The following is a 17,745-nucleotide window of genomic DNA, read 5'->3' on the forward strand; positions in this document are numbered from 1 at the left end:
CTAAAACCTATGTGAAACTAGTATCAATTATAATCTTGACAATACCAGTTACAATCTTAACAATTCCAATTATAATCTTGACATTAATCCAGGTATTGGCTTTAATCATATGTAGGACATAGACAAATTACATTTTTATCATTAAGCCAGGTGCAGCCTATCCACTTCCAAGCTTGAGCGATCATGCTAGGGGGTTTCTATGCTCTGCCAAGTGTGATGTAGTGGACTGCTATTGTTCAACTGTTTTAGATCATAGTTTCAGATCAGAGTCTCACGGTGTGGGGGGGCACCTTCCCAGAATGGAGTCTCAAGTGCTCCAAAATGGAGTCCCTACTGTCAAGGTGTTACTTCAGTATCTATGTGAGGCTTCTAAAAAAATTGAGAGAGCAAGCAAGAGTGAGAAGAGAGACAGTGCGAGAGAGAGAGAAAATGGTGGGGGTAGGGAGAGGGAGAGAGAGAGAGAAGGAGAGAGAGAGGGAGAGGAAGAGAGCTCCCATCCACTGTTCACTTCCCAAATGCCCTCAAAGGCCAGTTCTCAGTGAGTCGGGCAGAGCCAGAACAGTACTCCAGATGTCCTAGGTGGGCGGGAGGAACCCAATTATTTGAGCCATCACTGCTGCACCCAGGGTTGCACGAACGTAGAAGCTAGAGTCAGGAGCCAGATCTCAGGTACTCCAACGCGGGACATGAATGTCGTAATTAGGCTAAGAGGTCACCAATGTATGTGCCATTTTTGGGAAGATCCCCTCCTAAATAGCGATGAGAATGGAGAGCCACAAAGTGGAGAAGGAGCCCTGTCATCCCACATTTGGCTTTACAAATACAACTCCTTTCTGTGATATCAGAAGATAACAAGGGGCTGGCACTGTGGTGCAGCGGGTTAAAGCCCTGGCCTGCACCCGCCGGCATCCCATATGGGCACTGGTTCTATTCCCAGCTGCTCCTCTTCCAATCCAGCTCTCTGCTATGGCCTAGGAAAGCAGTAGAGGATGGCCCAAGTCCTCGGGTCCCTGCACCCGCATGGGAGATCCGGAAGAAGCTCCTGGCTCCTGGCTTCGGATCGGCGCAGCTCCGGCCATTGTGGCCATCTGGGGAGTGAACCAGTGGATGGAAGACCTTTCTCTCTTGCCTCTACCACTTTCTGTAACTCTGTCTTTCAAATAACTAAAATAAATCTTAACAAAAAAGAAGATAACAATATGGGGAAAATGGCAGTTAGGAAAAGCTGCCAGAAAACCAACACGTGGATGACCCAATTTAGAAATTACTTGTTGGCCGGCGCCGCGGCTCAATAGGCTAATCCTCCGCTTTGTGGCGCCAGCACACCGGGTTCTAGTCCAGGTCGGGGCGCCGGATTCTGTCCCGGTTGCTTCTTTTCCAGGCCAGCTCTCTGCTATGGCCCGGGAAGGCAGTGGAGGATGGCCCAAGTCCTTGGGCCCTGCACCCCATGGGAGACCAGGAGAAGCACCTGGCTCCTGCCTTTGGATCAGCGTGGTGCACGGGCCGCGGCGGCCATTGGAGGGTGAACCAATGGCAAAAGGAAGACCTTTCTCTCTGTCTCTCTCTCTTACTGTCCACTCTGCCTGTCAAAAAAAAAAAAAAAAAAAAAGAAAGAAATTCCTTGTTGATAAGGAAACACTATCACCCAATATGCTAAATTTTTGTTTACTGGGAAAAAATTGAGCAAGAGGGACTTTGCCAGGAGAGGGTGATGGATTTAAAGCTCCTCTCCCCATCTCTGCCCGATGCCAGTAAGCTCCTAGCGGCTGCCCTGTGATGAGCGGGTGCCAGCACTTCTGCTCCAGCTGAAGAGGCCCAGCAGGTGAGCCTCTCCCAGGGAGCACTTTCTTCTGTTTCACTCTGCAGAGCCTTAACTCACGCGAGCACTGAATTCCAGGGGAGGAGAAGCTGTCGTTTCTACTTCTTCATGGGATCAGTGCTGACCAGAGTAGAGCTCAAAAAATGTTTATTGTTTGACTTTAGTCTGCTTTACTGGGCATACATTGGCCATGGACCAATAACACTAGACACTGGGCTGAGAGTTAAGGGTTTACACTAAAAAAAAAAAAAAAAAAAAAAGGATTTATTTATTTAAAAGGCATAATAACAGAGAGTGAACCCATTGGTTCACTCCCCAAACAGCTACAATGGCTGGGGTTGGGACAGACTGAAGCCAGGAGCTGGGAGCTTCTTCTGGGTCTTCCTCACGGGTGCAGGGGCCCAAGCACTTGGGCCATCTTCCACTGCTTTTCCCAGGCCATCAGCAGGGAGCTGGATTGGAGGTGGAGCAGCCGGGACTCCAACCGGTGCCCATATGGGATGCTGGCGTCACAGGTGGCAGCTTTACCCGCTACACCACAGTGCCAACTCCCAAAGCAGATTTAAGATCTCTTTCTCTCTGATTCTCCCTTTCTCTGTCATTCTGCCTTTCACATAAATAAAAATAATTCTTTAAAAAGCTCTACTCATTTTGATCTTCTCATATACAAGAATGGAAAAGGGGATTCAGCTGTCTTTGAAATTCAAGACTTCCAAAGAGATGCACATTTTGACGGTGACTCTCTGCTCCTCTTTCTTTCACGTCAGCACAATGAGGCTTGTCACGGGCATTGTGCTGTGCTCCTTGGTCGTGGGAGTCAGTGGTGAAGGCTGGTTTTCATTCTTTAAGGAGGCTATACAAGGTAAGAAGGCTGGAGCCTGGACGCTTCATCCAGCTGTCCCCAAGATGCCCTCTGAGCAAAGGACACACACTTGCTGGATGTGTGTGTTCCTCAAAGGCACTGCGAATGGGCTGGTGCGGAAGGGTGGTTCTCCGTATCTGGTTCCCTGCCAGGCTGCTCTGACTCAGCACCTTCTCCTGGAATCTCCAGACCAAAGGTGAAAATGCTGTGAACCCAGCACAGACTGCTGGCATAGTGTGCAGAGAGATCAGGAATTCCAGGGGGCAAGCTCCCACTGAGTTTACAGTCTCAGAATGTAGCTCTCTGCCCACCCAGTCTCGTGCTCTACTCCAGGGAGGGAGTGTGCCTGGAGAGAGTAGATGAACGCCTGTGCTGAGAAGCCCCGCCCTATAACTCAGCACAGGGCCAATGGCTTTTCTGCAGCGCTCACGGGAAATTAAGCCCTAACTCCCAGCCTTGCAGTGAAAAGAGCAAACTCCCACAGATCAGCCACTCAAAAGCTGCAACCGGACCAGGAAACTGACTTCCGCATTTCCTCATGGTCAAGGAAGCTTTTAAAATGGCCAGTTTTTAAAATGGCAAAATCATGTTCATTTTTGGAATATTTTGAGCATCGTGGGCTATTAATTTTGTCATTTAGTTTCCGTAGTTTTCAAGTTGCTGCCTGGGTTGCCGACATCCTATATTGGAGTGCTGGCTCAAGTTCAAGTTCTTCTGCTTTCAGTCAACTTCCAACTAATGCATTCTGGGAGCAGCAGAAGATAGCTCATGTGCTTGGGGCCCTGCCACTCATGTGGGAGGTCTGGATTGAACTTTGGGCCCCTGGCTTTGACCTGGCCCAACCTCAGCCATTGTGCACATTTGGGGACTAAAGCAGCAGATAGAAAATTTCTCTCTGTGTCTCTTGCTCTTGCTCTCACTCTGCATTTCAAAGTAAAATAAAATAAACTTTTTAAAAAAGGATTTATTTATTTATTTGAAAGGCAGAAGGAGAGAGAGACAGAGTGAGAGACAGAGGTTTTCCATCCGCTGGTTCACTCCCTAAATGGCTGCAATGGCTGGAGCTGGGCTGATCCAAAGCTGGGTTCCAGGAGGAACCAGGATCTCCTGGTTCCTGGTTTGTTTAATTTAATTTATTTTACTTGTTTGAGAGGCAGAGTCACAGAGAGAGGGAGAGAGACCTTCCATCTGTTGGTTCACTCCCCAAATGGCCGCAATGGCCAGAGCTGGGACCATCCAAAGCCAGGAACCAGGAGCTTCTTCCAGGTCTCCCACACAGGGGCAGGGGCCCAAGCACTTGAGCCTTCAGGGTCTCCGACGCAGGTGCAGGGGCCCAAGGACTTGGGCCATATTCTACTGCTTTTCCAGGCCATAGCAGGGAGCTGGATTGGAAGTGGAGCAGGCGGGACTCCAACTGGCGCCTATATGGGATGCTGGCACTGCAGGTGGCGGCTTTACCCTCTAAGCCACAGCACTGGACCTGAAAATAAACTTTTTTTTTTTTAATTTAAAAATCATTGTTGTTAGTCTCTAAAATTTCTGTCATTCTCTTGCGTGCATAGTGACATCTCATTGCTATGACACCCTCCATAAATAGGAAAAGGAATCCAACCTACATCAAGTGCTGTAATATGCTAACATTTTATGTATGTTATTTTATTTTGTCATATCCTCTACCACAGGGGTAAGTACGATTATCCCCATTGAAAGAGAAGGAAGCTGAAGCTTAATTGGCAGGAAAGAGTTAAATGTTCCCATTCACACCCTTTATGTAAGTCTGCTCATTCAGATCCTCTGGAGCCCTCTCAGGTACCGCACCTCACCCCTACTGCCTATTCCAGCGGTTTTCCTGTGCTGTGTGTACCCGTGCCTTTCAGATTCATTCAAGTCAGAGTTGCCTTCACTCAGCTGGGAAGGATCTGTCTGGATCTCCCATCTGTAGGCTTTCTCCATCCTAACATCCATTACATGACAGTCCACCTCTTCTTTATATGCAGCATGCACAGACCCATACAGGAGGGCGACACATGGCCTTGGGCACCACAGCTGTCAATCAATGTGATCTAAATGGATTCCCTGAAAAGCATCTTTTTGTATGGGTGCACAGGGAAGCCATACAAAGGAAGCGATGATGATTTCTTGCATGATTCCAAAGGATGACTTTTTAAAAAAAGATTTATTTATTTATTTGAAAGGCAGAGTTACAGAGAGGCAGAGAGAGACAGAGGTCTTCTATCTGCTGGTTCACTCCCCAAATGGCTGCTGGAGCTGGGCTGATCTGAAGCCAGGAGCCAGGAGCTTCTTCCAGGTCTCCCATGCAGGTGCAGGGGCCTAAGGACTTGGGCCATCTTCCACTGCTTCCCTAGGTCATAGCAGAGAGTTGGATTGGAAGTGGAGCAGCTGAGACTTGAATCGGCACCCATATGGCACGCTGGCACTGCAAGCAGTGGCTTTACCTGCTATGCCAAAGCATCGGATCCTCAAAGGATGACTTTATCAAGAGTCAAAATCTGGAAATCAGGGGCCCGCGCCGTGGCACAGTGGACTAAGCCTCTGTCTGCGGTACCTGCATACCATAAGGGTGTTGGTTCGAGTCCTGGCTGCTCCACCTCAGACCCAGCTCCCTGCTAATGGCCTGGGAAAGCAGTAGAGGATGGCTCAAGTGCTTGGGCCCCTGCCCCTGTGTGGGAGGCCTGGAAGACGCTCCTGGCTCCTGGCTTTGGATCAGCCCAGCTCTGGCCGTTGTGGCCATCTGGGGAGTGAATCAACAGATGGAAGATCTCAATCCCTCTCTCTGTGACTCTGCCTCTCAAACAAGTAAAATAAATTTAAAAAACAAAACAAAACAAAACAAAAAAAAAAAACACCAAAAAACCTGGAAATCACTGGAATGTTTTTCATCCTTCCGCTTCTCCAGTTTCCTTTTTGTCCGTTTCTTTCCTTCCCAGGGGCTGGGGATTTGTTCAAATCCTACTGGGACATGCGAGAAGCCAGTCATCAACGTTCAGACAGATACTTCTACGCGCGGGGAAACTATGAGGCTGCGCAGAGAGGTCCCGGGGGTGTTTGGGCTGCGAAAGTGATCAGGTAACGCAGCTTCCTGCGGATGCCCGGCGGGGAGGGGCTGTCCGAGCTCATCCACCTCTCACCGCCCCTGCCTTTGGCTCCTCCTCCTGCCCACACTCTTCTTCGCGCCTGGGTGGCTGGGAACAAGACTAAGGTTGGTGAGGCCGGGCCTCCTCGCATCCAAAAAGTGAAAGTGAAAACCTGGACGGGGGAGCCAGGGTAGGGGTGCGAGTGTGGGTGGGGATGGGGGTTGTCTCAAAAGTGCCCTGTTGCAGGAGGTAGAAAGAATGCACCGATTTAGGTCTTTGCCCCAAAGGGTAGAACTGACTTTCCCCACTTGATCTTAATCGTTTCTTGGATGGGAGGGGAGGAGGGAGTTGGGAGGTGGAGCTGACTCTGGTGAGTCAGGAGATAAATCCGCTGTCTCCCTTGAATTCCAGCAATGCCCGGGGATATCTTGAGGACCTCTTCAACCGGTATTATTTCGGAAACAGCAATCACGGATTGGAGGACTCGCAGTCTAACCGGAAAGCTGAGGATTGGGGCCGGAGCGGCAAAAACCCGGATCACTTTAGACCTTCTGACCTGCCTGAGAAGTACTGAGTTTCCAGCTCCCTCTGCCCTCAAGGTGTAGACATTCATCTATGTGCGTGAGAAGGGCCTGGGGCACAGCGGGTAAAGCCTGCCACCTTCCATGCCGGCATCCCATATGGGTGCCAGTATGAGTCCTGGTTGCTCCACTTCCGATCCAGCTCCCTGCTGGTGGCCCGGGAAAGCAGAGGAGAACAACCAAGTGTTTGGGCCCCTGTACCCATGTGGGAGACCAGAATGAAGCTCCTGGCCCAGCCCTGGTCGTTGCAGACTTGGGGAGTGACCCAGAGGATAGAATAATCTCTCTCTCTCTCTAGCTCTGTCTTTCAAATAAATAAGTAAATAAATATAAAACAAATATGGCTGTCATCACAAGTTTATGTACAGATGCAGCTGGCCCTGGCCCTTGGGGTCCTTTGGCCAGCTCTAACAAAAAAGAAAAGAGCCGAAGGGAAAAGACAAGAGTCCCTGCGGGAAGCAGTGTAGCAGTCTCAGCAGCAGGCGTTGGAAGCAGCCCAGCATTCGCACCGCAAAGTGCTGTCCATGCCCCAGTCACTGTGTAGGTGGTCCTAGCATCCCACCCTCTGGAGCCACCCCAGTCTCAAAACATTGAGTAATAAAACCTTGGGAGGAATTTCACACCCAGGAAAGCTTTTGTTCAGAAGAAGAGCTAGAGAGGCGAAACGATGGAAGAAGAGGATCCTGTGCCCATATAAACCCCGGTCTAACATAAGCCAGGCACACACTTTCTCTCTCTCTCAGACTCACCCAAAGAGCCGCCCGTCTGACTTATTGGATGTGATGTGACCCTGGGGTGCATTAATTTCTCCTCCAGGCTCTTGCCTCACCAGAGACCAGCATTCTAAGTACAGCTACGTGTAAGGTGCACAAAGTGATGAAATTCATTCAAAATGTGAGCAAATGAACACACACACACACACACATGAGCATGGGTTGCCCACACAGAAGAATATCCAGTCTAAGTGGCCGTGAGCTAGAAGATTGTCTGAATGGAGGAGAGCTGGGGAAAGGGAGAGATAAAGGACAGGGCACGTCTAGCCATGGTCTATCGTAGGACAGGAAGAGAGAGACAGAGGAGAAAGACCCCCGTTGTTGTTGGCTTCCTTTATGAGGTAGGAGGCAATGTCTCTCCAGGTGTGAAAACTGGAAATTAATGGCACCACCACAAGTTCCACATGGAGTTTAAATTCCATATTTTCATGGACCCCTCTTAGGTCCCAGATGAAGTAGAAAGCATCCTGGGGAAGGGGGCGTTTGAAAAGCAGAGTTAGAGAAATAGAGAGAGAGGGTATCTTCAATTCATGGATTCACTTCTCAGTGACTGCAGTGGCTGGCGCTGGGCCAGGCTGAAGCCAGGAGCTTCCTCCAGGTTTCCCACATGGGTGCAGGGGCCCAAGCACTTGGACTATCTTCTGCTGTTTTCACAGGCATATTAGCAAGGAGCTGGATCAGAAGTGGAGCAGCCAGGGCTTGAACCAGCACCCATATGGGATGCTGGCATAGAAGGTGGTGGCTTAACCCGCTATGCCACGACACCAGCCAAAAGGGGGCATTTTGATTGACAAGTAGGAGGATAGAATTACATATGGGGGTTTGCAGTGACTTGCAGACCTAAAGTAATGACCTGCCTGTCCCACATCAGATGTACTACCTCATTAACTTTGCTATCTTGCTTACCACTACCCTCTGTCTTGTCTGCAATGCTTTTCTTTTTTTTCTCTCTTTTTTAGAAAGCTTTTATTTAATAAACATAAAGTTCATAGGTACAACGTTTGGATTATAGCAGTTCTTCCCCCCATACCTGCCCTCCTACCCCCCAAACCATCCCACCTCCTGCTCCCTCTCCCATCCCATTCTTCATTAAGATTCATTTTTAGTTGTCTTTATATACAGAAGATCAACTCTATGCTAAGTTAAGATTTCAACAGTTTGCACCCACACAGACACACAAAGTATAAAGTACTATTTGAAGACAAGTTAATTCTTATACTACATCACATTAATTACAGAGGTCCAGGAGCTAGTGCTGTGGTGTAGCGGGTAAAGCCGCCACCTGCAGTGCCAGCATCCTGTATGGGCACCGGTTCGTGTCCTGGCTGCTCCACTTCTGATCCAGCTTTCTGCTATGATCTGGGAAAGCAGTAGAAGATGGCCCAAGTTCTTGGGCCCCTGCACCTGTGTGGGAGACATGGAAGAAGCTCTTGGCTCCTGGCTTCCGATCGGCGCAGCTCCAGCCATTGCGGCTAATTGGGGAGTGAACTAGCAAATGGAAGACCTCTCTCTCTCTCTCTGCCTCTCCATCTCTCTGTGTGTAACTCTTTCAAATAAATAAAAAAGGACAGAGGTCCGACATGTGGACAAGTGCACAGTGACTCCTGTTGTTGATTGAACAATTGACACTCTTATGAAATGCTTTTCTTACAGCAAGACAAGGCCCTCTATTCCAGCCATCTCAGCTAATCAGGGACTCAAGCTATGAGTCACACCTGCCCTCCCACAACTGAGCTTGGTGTCCCTGGAAGTGCTACTGCCCAGTCGGTTGCATCCTGTCCACTTTCTGTGTCCGAGTCTTGTCCCCAGCAGCCTCTTCCCAGAGGTACATTGCACTGGGAAGCCTGATCCCAGGAGTCCTGTGTCAGAACCTGTCACCTTGAACTCCAGCTTATTTCTAACCCAGCACCAGCACCTGTCCCTGACACAGTTTGTAACTAGACTGCTCATTCACCTAAGGAATTCCTCTCCTGTTAGCTGCCCTTACCTTTAACCTTGTTGTCTTTCGGTTCAAATAGAATTCTATATCCTGTTCTTTTTTTTTTTTTGACAGGCAGAGTGGACAGTGAGAGAGAGACAGAGAGAAAGGTCTTCCTTTTTCCGTTGGTTCACCCCCCAATGGCTGCTGCAGCTGGCGTGCCGCGCTGATCCGAAGCCGGGAGCCAGGTGCTTCTCCTGGTCTCCCATGCGGGTGCAGGGCCCAAGCACTTGGGCCATCCTCCACTGCCTTCCTGGGCCACAGCAGAGAGCTGGACAGGAAGAGGAGCAACCGGGACAGAATCCGGCACCCCGACCGGGACTAGAACACGGGGTGCCAGCGCTGCAGGCGGAGGAGGATTAGCATATTGAGCTGCGGCGCTGACCAGCATCCTGTTCTATAGGGGAGGTGAGCCATGTAGATAGACACTTGCAACCGAATTTAATAAAAGCCTCACCAGAAGCACACACTAGTGGCAATCCAAGCTCTGTTGGGGGGTAGGAAGCCAGTGAATAGCAATGGTAATAGCTGCCATTAAAAACATAGCTGGGGGAGGGAGAGACAGGGGGGAGAAGCGAATATCATTATGCTCTTAGAACTGTATCTACAAACTATATTGAAGTTGCTAAAATTAATTAAAAATTAAAATTAAAAAAATAATAATAAAAATAATAAAAACATAGCAGATGTCAGACTGTGCTCCATATCTGGGCACTTTATTTGGTTTAATTTCCAAAGAAAGTATTTGAAGCTCTCACTTGAACATACTGTTTTCTTTTTAAAGATTTATTTATTTATTTGAAAGTCAGAGTTACACAGAGAGAGGAGAGGCAGAGAGAGAGAGAAAGAGAGAGAGAGAGAGAGAGAGAGAGAGAAGTCTTCCATCTTCTGGTTCACTCCCCAATTGGCCGAAATGGCCAGAGCTGCACCCATCTGAAGCCAGGAGTCAGGAGTTTCTTCCAGGTCTTCCATATGGGTGTAAGGGCCCAAGGACTTGGGCCATCTTCTACTGCTTTCCCAGGCCATAGCAGAAAGCTGGATGGGAAGAGGAGCAGCCGGGAATAGAACCAGCCCCCTTATGGGATGCCAGCACTGCAGGCGGAGGATTAACTTACTGTGCCACAGTGCTGGCCCCCCGATTCACAGTTAAGCCGACTCCAGCCTGGTCTCTGTCCCCACGGCTACTGCAAAAAACTCTTGTCGCCAGTGACCTCCATGTTGCCAAAAAAACCCTGACACATTTCTCTCCTTAGATCATTAGGTCTCAGAGCAACATGTGATGCTGATAGATTCCTCCTCCTCCTGCTGATAGATTCCGTATCTCCATAGTCAGCTCTAGAGAAACATCACACCCGCCCGGTTACTCTCAGGCTAGCACACCAACCATAACCACTTCCTGTCTCTCCCCTGCTTCAAATCTTTCAGCGAGAACTCCTGTTTACCTCAGAATAACATCCACATCCTCATCTTGGCCTTCACAGCCCAGTGTGAGCTGTCCCTGGCTGCCTTCCAACACTCACACTTTCACTCTGACCACTAAACCAAGCTCTTATTTGCCACAGGGCCTTTGCACGTGACATTCACGCTGAGTGGAACACTGTCCTGGGTGGTTTTCACATGTCTGTCTGCCTCTTAGCTTGAGGATCTATCCTAAAATTCCGCTTTTTTTTTTTGAGAGAGAGGCCTTCCCTGGTTGACCTACCATGGGTAGTCTTCTTACCAATTTTCAGTACGTGGGATTATTTCATCACTTTTTTTTAATTTTAACTTTTATAAACTTACAGAATTATCACATTGCTTCAATGCTAATGGCAGCAACCCTGAGGAAAATGGGCAGGGATAAGCATTCCAGCTTTACAGACAGAGAACAAGAAACAGGGAGCTCAACACAGGACACTGGCAGGATTTCTGTGAAACTTTAAATAACTGAGAATTTCGGGTGAATGTCTTATTCTAAAACAAATGACTCCCTTTGGCCAATAATGTGACACTACTCAAAGTCCCTCAATAGGGCACAGGAGGAAAGAAAAGGGCCCACCTTCCACAGAGGCACAACCACAACAGACCAAGCGGTCTGAGGCTCTCAGGGGAACGTGAAGTGTGGGTAAGTGGCACTGGCCTAAGATGTAGCAAGAACAGTAAAAACCAAACAAGGAAGGGAAAAAAATTAAAACCATGGGCAAGGGGCAGAGGGCACCAAGAAGCCTCAGGAGGTCTTCAAGGGACACACATGGGCCAGTGTGGAGGACACAGACACAGCCACTGGACACCGGGACTGCGGGCCGAGGGTCACCTAATCTCGGGTCAGCAGACCTTCCCGTGACACTGAAGCACGTAGGATAGGCTGCGACCCCGGAGGCTCAGAGACAGCCAACAGGGAGCAGAAGGGCCTCTGCTGCTCTGGACAGGCCCTTACAGGGCAAGCTCTCACCGTGCCTAGCTAAGAGAAACAGAGAAGGAGGCAAGACGTGTCTCATGGCCTTAAGAAATGTCTGAGGGTTGGCCAGCGCCATGCCTTAACAAGCTAATCCTCTGCCTTGTGGCGCCGGCACACCGGGTTCTAGTACCGGTCAGGGCGCCGGATTCTATCCCGGCTGCCCCTCTTCCAGGCCAGCTCTCTGCTATGGCCCGGGAAGGCAGTGGAGGATGGCCCAAGTGCTTGGGCCCTGCACCCGCATGGGAGACCAGGAGAAGCGCCTGACTCCTGGCTTCGGATCAGCGCGATGCGCCGGCCACAGCGGCCATTGGAGGGTGAACCAACGGCAAAAAGGAAGACCTTTCTCTCTGTCTCTCTCTCACTATCCACTGCCTGTCAAAAAAAAAAAAAAAATGTCTGAGGGTTGGCCGGTGCCCTGGCTTAACAGGCTAATCCTCTGCCTGTGGCGCCGGCACACCGGGTTCTAGTCCCGGTTGGGGCACTGGATTCTGTCCTGGTTGCCCCTCTTCCAGGCCAGCTCTCTGCTGTGGCCCGGGAAGGCAGTGGAGGATGGCCCAGGTGCTTGGGCCCTGCACCCGCGTGGGAGACCAGGGGAGGCACCTGGCTCCTGGCTTCGGATCAGCGTGAGGCGCCTGACACAGCGGCCATTGGAGGGTGAACCAATGGCAAAAAAGGAAGACCTTTCGCTCTGTCTCTCTCACTGTCCACTCTGCCTGTCCCAAAAAAAAAAAAAAAAAAAAAAAAAAGGCAAATGACTAAATCCTGAAGACATCCCCCCATCCAGAATTAAAAAAAAAAAAAAAAAGTCTGAGGGTTTGTTCGTTGGCATTCGGCCCAGATGCCAAAAAACCAGCATCCTACTCTCCCCTCCATTCAGTCTCCTGGGCTCCACCAACCCAAACCCCTCCCAACCCCGCAGTGGTCCACAGACGGTGAAAAGGCCCAGGGACATGAGGCACGGCTCTCAAGAGTCTGCTGAGGGGCTGGTAATGTGGTGTAAAGTCGCCGCCTGCAGCGCCGGCATTGCATATGGGCGCTGGTTCAAGTCCCGGCTGCTCCAATTCTGATCCAGCTCTCTGCTATGGCCTGAGAAAGCAGTAGAAGATGGCCCAAGTCCTTGGAGCCCTGCACCCACATGGGAGACCTGGAAGAAGCTCCGGCCGTTGCTGAGTCTCAGAGTCAGAGAGTGGGAATATTTGAAGTTCTGCCCATTTACTTCCACAAAAGAAAATAAGCAGAGACAGGAGGTGGAGAGCAAAGGTTCCGGCTGCCCTGCATCTTGCAGTCTTTATAACCATGTCTCTGGATGTGTAGGCTGCTCCTTGGCTTTTCAGCTCCCGCACGATTCCTGTGGCAGGTGACCAGTGACTGACACCGCATCCACACCTGGCTTAAAGTGGCTGACTCGTGGCCACTTGGAGACCCAACGGTCTTCTGGATGCATCATGGCAATAGTTCCATGTAAAGAAGAGCAGGTGCAGTCATATGCTGCCCCTCTGTTACCCTTCATCCGTAAGTATGCATCACCATGGTCACAACGACCGTATTCAACCTGGTCTATAGTCTTGACCAGCGAACCCAGCAAACAAGCCCGTGGATGCCACAGGTCCTACAATACAGTCTCCAGAGCCATCTACTCTGATCTGTTTTAATATATGAGTTTATTCTTTTTTGTTTGTTTGGATTTGCTTTTGGTTGACCTTCCTCCTTACATTATAAACTAGATGATCCAAGTGACCATTTCTGTTTTGTTTGCTCCTAAATATCCAGTACTAAGTGCCTGACAACTAATGGATCCCAACAAATGCTATCGATTGATTGAATGGATGGAGGAATAATTGAAGGGTGGACACGGACACTGTGGCATAGTGGGCTAGGCCTCTGTCTGCAGTGCCGGCATCCCATATGGGCGCTGGTTTGTGTCCCAGCTGCCCCTCTTCTGATCCAGCTTTCTGCTTAAGGTCCGGGAAAGCGGTAGATGATGGCCCAAGTGCTTGGGCCCTGCACCCACATTGGAGACGTGGGAGAAGCTCCTTGCTCCTGATTGGGTCAGCACCAGCTGTTGCAGCCATTTGGGGAGTGAACCAGCCTTTGAAAGATCTCTCTCTCTCTCTCTCTCACTCTCGCTCTTCCTTTTTGCCTGTAATGCTGCCTCTCAAATAAATAAATAAATAAATAAATAAATCTTTTTATTAAAAAGAAAGAATATTTGAGTTAATCTACTAACAAAAAGAAGGTTTCCTTCTCAATATAGATAGGTCTAGTTCTGAGGAGCAGGAAGGTCGTGAGATACTAAAGAAAAATGGAGAGGTGCGACAGGTGCATTGAAGCCTAGCAGAAGCAAGAAGAGGGGTTACGCCCATCACTGATGCGCTCTCCTCCAAAGGAGTAGAAACATCTTTTCCTCTGGGAAAGGAAGGAAGGCAAAGAGAATGGGGCCCGAGGAGGTAGAATATTTGGGGTGCAGGATAAGAGAACCGAGGGAGTTGGCCTGCCACTCTTGTACATTACTGCTCCCAGGATACATCACATTCCACTGGATTTGCCCACTGTAGGGCAAGTAGGTAAGAGATCAAAGGGTAAAAATCACATCTATCTTACTGTGTGTCATCATTGTGTCAAGGTAGTTACTATAGCTCCTGGCATAGAGAAGATACTTAGTCAATGTGTGCTGAAATGAGTGAACAAAACAGGAGAAGAGTATTCTTCAGAAGTCCATAGGCCCGAGAGGAAGGTTTTGGAGTTGTAGAAAATACAGATTTTTGGTGCAAGTTTTGTTCTGCAGACTGTGGTAATGAGTCACTTTGAGATTACTATGTGAATCTATATCAAAATCTATACTAACATAGCAACCAAAATGAAAAAATTTCACTTTTGGATAGAAACTATTCTATTTTCTTGAAATGCTTTGTGCACTCTCATAGAAATGAAAATTGTGAAACCCCGGTATAAATAAACCATTAGTCATAATGGTATCCAATGAGAAGCTTGGGAGAAAGTAAGAAATATTGAATTTCCAAAGTGTTGTACTGACTACCACAGAGACAGCCGACTATAAGACACATAAGGCTTAGTCCATTTTCTGTTGCTGAAACTTAACACCACAGACTGGGTGATTTATAAAGAGAGAGGTTTATGTAGGTTACTCTGTAGGCTGGAAAATCCGAGTCTGGTGCTGGTATTCGGTGAGGGCCTTCTTGCTGCCTCACACATGGCAGAGGGCATCACACAGCAAAACACAAGAAGTTTAATAGCTTATAATTTTTTTAATTTGCTTATTTGAAAGGCAGAGACATAGAATGAGCTGGGGGTGGGCGTTGGGCTGGGAAATCCATCAGCCGGTTCCCTACCCACATGCCTACAATAGCCAGGGCTGGGCCAGACTGAAGCCAGTAGCCAGGAACTCCATTTAGGTCTCCCGCAGGGGTGACAGGGACCCAAATACTTGAGACATCATCTGCTGCCTTCCCAGGCACGTTAGCAAGGAGCTGGATCAGATAGCTGGGACGTGAACTGATTCTACGATATAGGATGGGAGAATCCCAAGGGACAGCTTAACCCACTGTACAACACCTGCCGCTCTTCCTCTTCCTATAAAGCCACTAACGAGAGCCCTGCCTGATGGCCTCATCTAATCCTAATGACCACCAAAGGCCCTATTGAAATCCATGAACTTTCTAGGCTCACATTTTGAAATCTCTAATTAAGGGAAAGAAAAGTCAGAGCCGCTGGCAGAGAAAAATATGCTTTGTTAACATACAAATTCAATATTTACGGGATTCTATCAAACCACATTGTTACAAAACCTCCAATCAATCAATGGTCCACTTGTACCTCTCCTGAAAGGGTAGAGGAACTGCCAGTAACTCCAGGCTGGGCCCAGCATACCTGGACCCTGCTTGGCCTGACCTGGGGAAGTGCCAGGAAGCAGAGTAATCTCAATTTACTTCCAGGTAGAGCTGGACTTAGCACTGTCCAAATAGTGCCAGAGTTCTTTAAACACCTCACCTATTCACCATTCCGGTAAAAGTGCTTGCCAAACTCATCCATCTACCCATTCATTTAGTCAGCACCTTTACAGCACTTCTTGTACAAGATGGGAACGCTTCTAGGGCTTGGCAATATAGGAGGGGTAAGATTGACAAGACTAGGGGTCCCAAGCAGCTGACTTTCCATTGGGAGAGTTATTATCAAGATAGCGAGGACAGAAGATAACTGAATTACATTCTATTGTACACTGATCTGTTTATGTGCTATGCTGTTACCAAGTTTGAGTGACAGCTGTACAGCACATGGCTGGGAAGCCAGACACCGAATCCTCACTGTCCAGATTTAAATTTCTTCTTTGTGCTGGACTTTGTAGTAGCAGAGGGGAATCATAAGGAAACACGCACATGCTAAGTTGTTAAAAAGTAGCATTTTTAATGGTAGCTATTGTATTGCCATATGTTTGTATATTCATGCAGGTACACACTTAGAAAATAGATTGGGGTGCTACATCTCAGCCGCAGCCTGGGGGCATGAGCTGAGCAGAGGCTGCCCGGCCCACCGCCCTGCCAGCTGCTGCAGGGCTCCTTCTCCTCCGGCGCCTCCGCTGGCTGCCCAACGCCCCGAGGCTCACAGCCAGAGCAGGGGTAATCAAGATGATTACTAACTGGTTGGAAAACTTGGTTGGGAAAAGTATAGTATTTGAGGATATTAACATCACCAACAATGAGAGCGTGGTTGTAAACATGCTGAAGCCAGTGAAGAAGATAAAATGAGAGGTTAAGATTCTGCAGAACCTTCGTAGTGGAACAAATACCATTAAGTTGTTTGACACTGTAAAGGACCCTGTGTCAAAGACACCAGCTTTGCTATTTGAATATATCAATACTACAGATTTTAAGCAACTCTACCGGAGCCTCAGACTTTGATGCCCGGTTTTATATGTATGAACTACCTAAACCACGACTGATAGACTGGGGCCTGGAAGAGTTCTGAGGTCCTGCTCAGGAGTGTGATGTTCGTGTAGCCTCGAGGTGTTTCAGGGGACCAGAGCTCCTGTGGACTATCAGATGTACGATTACAGCTTGGACACGTGGAGTTTGGGCTGCATGCTGGTGCGCATGATCTGTGGCAAGGAGCCTTTCTTCCACAGGTAGGACAACTATGACCGGCTCGTTCGGACTGCCACGGTTCTGGGTACGGATGAGCTGTATGGGTATCTGAAGAAGTCTCATAGACCTAGATCCACACTTCAGTGATATCCTGGGACAACATTCGTGGAAACGCTGGGAGAACTTTATCCATAGTGAAAACAGACACCTTGTCAGCCCTGAGGCCCTAGGTCTTCTGGACAAACTCCTGCCATAAGATCATCAACAGAGACTGACAGCTGGAGGCCATGGAGCACCTGTACTTCTACCCGGTGGTGAAGGAGCAGTCCCAGCCCTGTGCAGATAATACGGTGCTCTCCAGGGGTCTAACAGCAGCACGATGAAGACAAGAAAGTGATGGGTAATTTGGCATTGATGCTTGCCAGTAAAATCAACCAACCAAGAACAAATATTGAAGCAAAACTACAGTGTGATAAAGGAAATTCTGCTATTCCTTCTAAAAAGAAGAGTAAAGGCCTAAAAGCAACTCCCCAGTACTAGTGGTCATGGAGGCAGCCTGGCCCTGCACGTGGTTCAGATCTGAGGGCACTCTGCCTTTGGAGTGCATGGGAGATGAGAAACTCGGAGTTGTTGTACATTTCCTTTAGTTCACAGGACAGCACTGTGGAATTAACCCGTGCTATCAACAAGCTCTGAATATCTGACTTCCTATCTATTCCACTATGGTCTGGGTTTCCTTTGATGAGAATTCAGGTTCAAGTTTTAGCAAACATCAGCAGTCTATACTGACTAGGCTGTATACACCCTCATATACAAGATAGAAATATTAAAACAATGACAGTATTTTTTCACTTCTACAAATTCATGGTTTATGTGTGTGTGTGTGTTTATAACATCAGCTCTCCAAGAAATGCCTCTTATCCCTGCAGCTTTCCTCTAAGTGTGCTGTTCAGCACTTGCTTTCACAAGAGTCCTCTCTCATGTCAGAAGGCATCGCTTTCAAGCTGATGCCATGAACAGGTCCGTGGGTCTCGAAAGTTCCATGCTAAGTGTGTCACTAGGCGCACACTGTAACCCTTGTGGACTTACCTAACCATAAAA

The 17,745-nt window shown here is 48.6% G+C and overlaps 1 protein-coding gene and 2 pseudogenes across 2 annotated transcripts; 2 read left to right on the forward strand and 1 right to left on the reverse strand.

Moving 5' to 3' along the window:
• The first annotated feature begins 1,723 nt into the window (after positions 1-1,723).
• On the forward strand, positions 1,724-8,668 carry SAA4 (serum amyloid A4, constitutive). 2 transcript variants are annotated; one of them, XM_062196409.1, is made up of 5 exons: positions 1,724-1,822; positions 2,587-2,681; positions 5,630-5,768; positions 6,188-6,375; positions 8,369-8,668. In XM_062196409.1, exons 2-4 carry the CDS (start codon positions 2,591-2,593, stop codon positions 6,348-6,350), a joined length of 393 nt encoding a protein of 130 aa, XP_062052393.1. In that variant the 5' UTR covers positions 1,724-1,822; positions 2,587-2,590; the 3' UTR covers positions 6,351-6,375; positions 8,369-8,668. The 2 variants fall into 2 exon arrangements, with proteins under 2 accessions (XP_062052393.1, XP_062052392.1); XM_062196408.1 differs by lacking the exon at positions 8,369-8,668 and having other exon boundaries at positions 6,188-6,684.
• A 1,621-nt stretch (positions 8,669-10,289) lies between these two features.
• On the reverse strand, positions 10,290-13,178 carry LOC133763733 (transcription elongation factor SPT4-A-like; annotated as a pseudogene).
• A 1,336-nt stretch (positions 13,179-14,514) lies between these two features.
• Positions 14,515-17,027, forward strand: LOC133763734 (casein kinase II subunit alpha'-like; annotated as a pseudogene).
• Positions 17,028-17,745: the final 718 nt, after the last annotated feature.

This window comes from Lepus europaeus, chromosome 7, assembly GCF_033115175.1.
Source record: "Lepus europaeus isolate LE1 chromosome 7, mLepTim1.pri, whole genome shotgun sequence".
NCBI classification, from domain to species: domain Eukaryota; kingdom Metazoa; phylum Chordata; class Mammalia; order Lagomorpha; family Leporidae; genus Lepus; species Lepus europaeus.

Coding starts and splice junctions, on each gene's coding strand:
- SAA4 (XM_062196409.1), top strand. CDS start 2,591: ATGAGGCTTGTCACGGGCATTGTGCTGTGCTCCTTGGTCGTGGGAGTC. Junction 2,682..5,629: donor CTTTAAGGAGGCTATACAAG/GTAAGAAGGCTG, acceptor TTTCCTTCCCAG/GGGCTGGGGATTTGTTCAAA. Junction 5,769..6,187: donor TGGGCTGCGAAAGTGATCAG/GTAACGCAGCTT, acceptor CTTGAATTCCAG/CAATGCCCGGGGATATCTTG.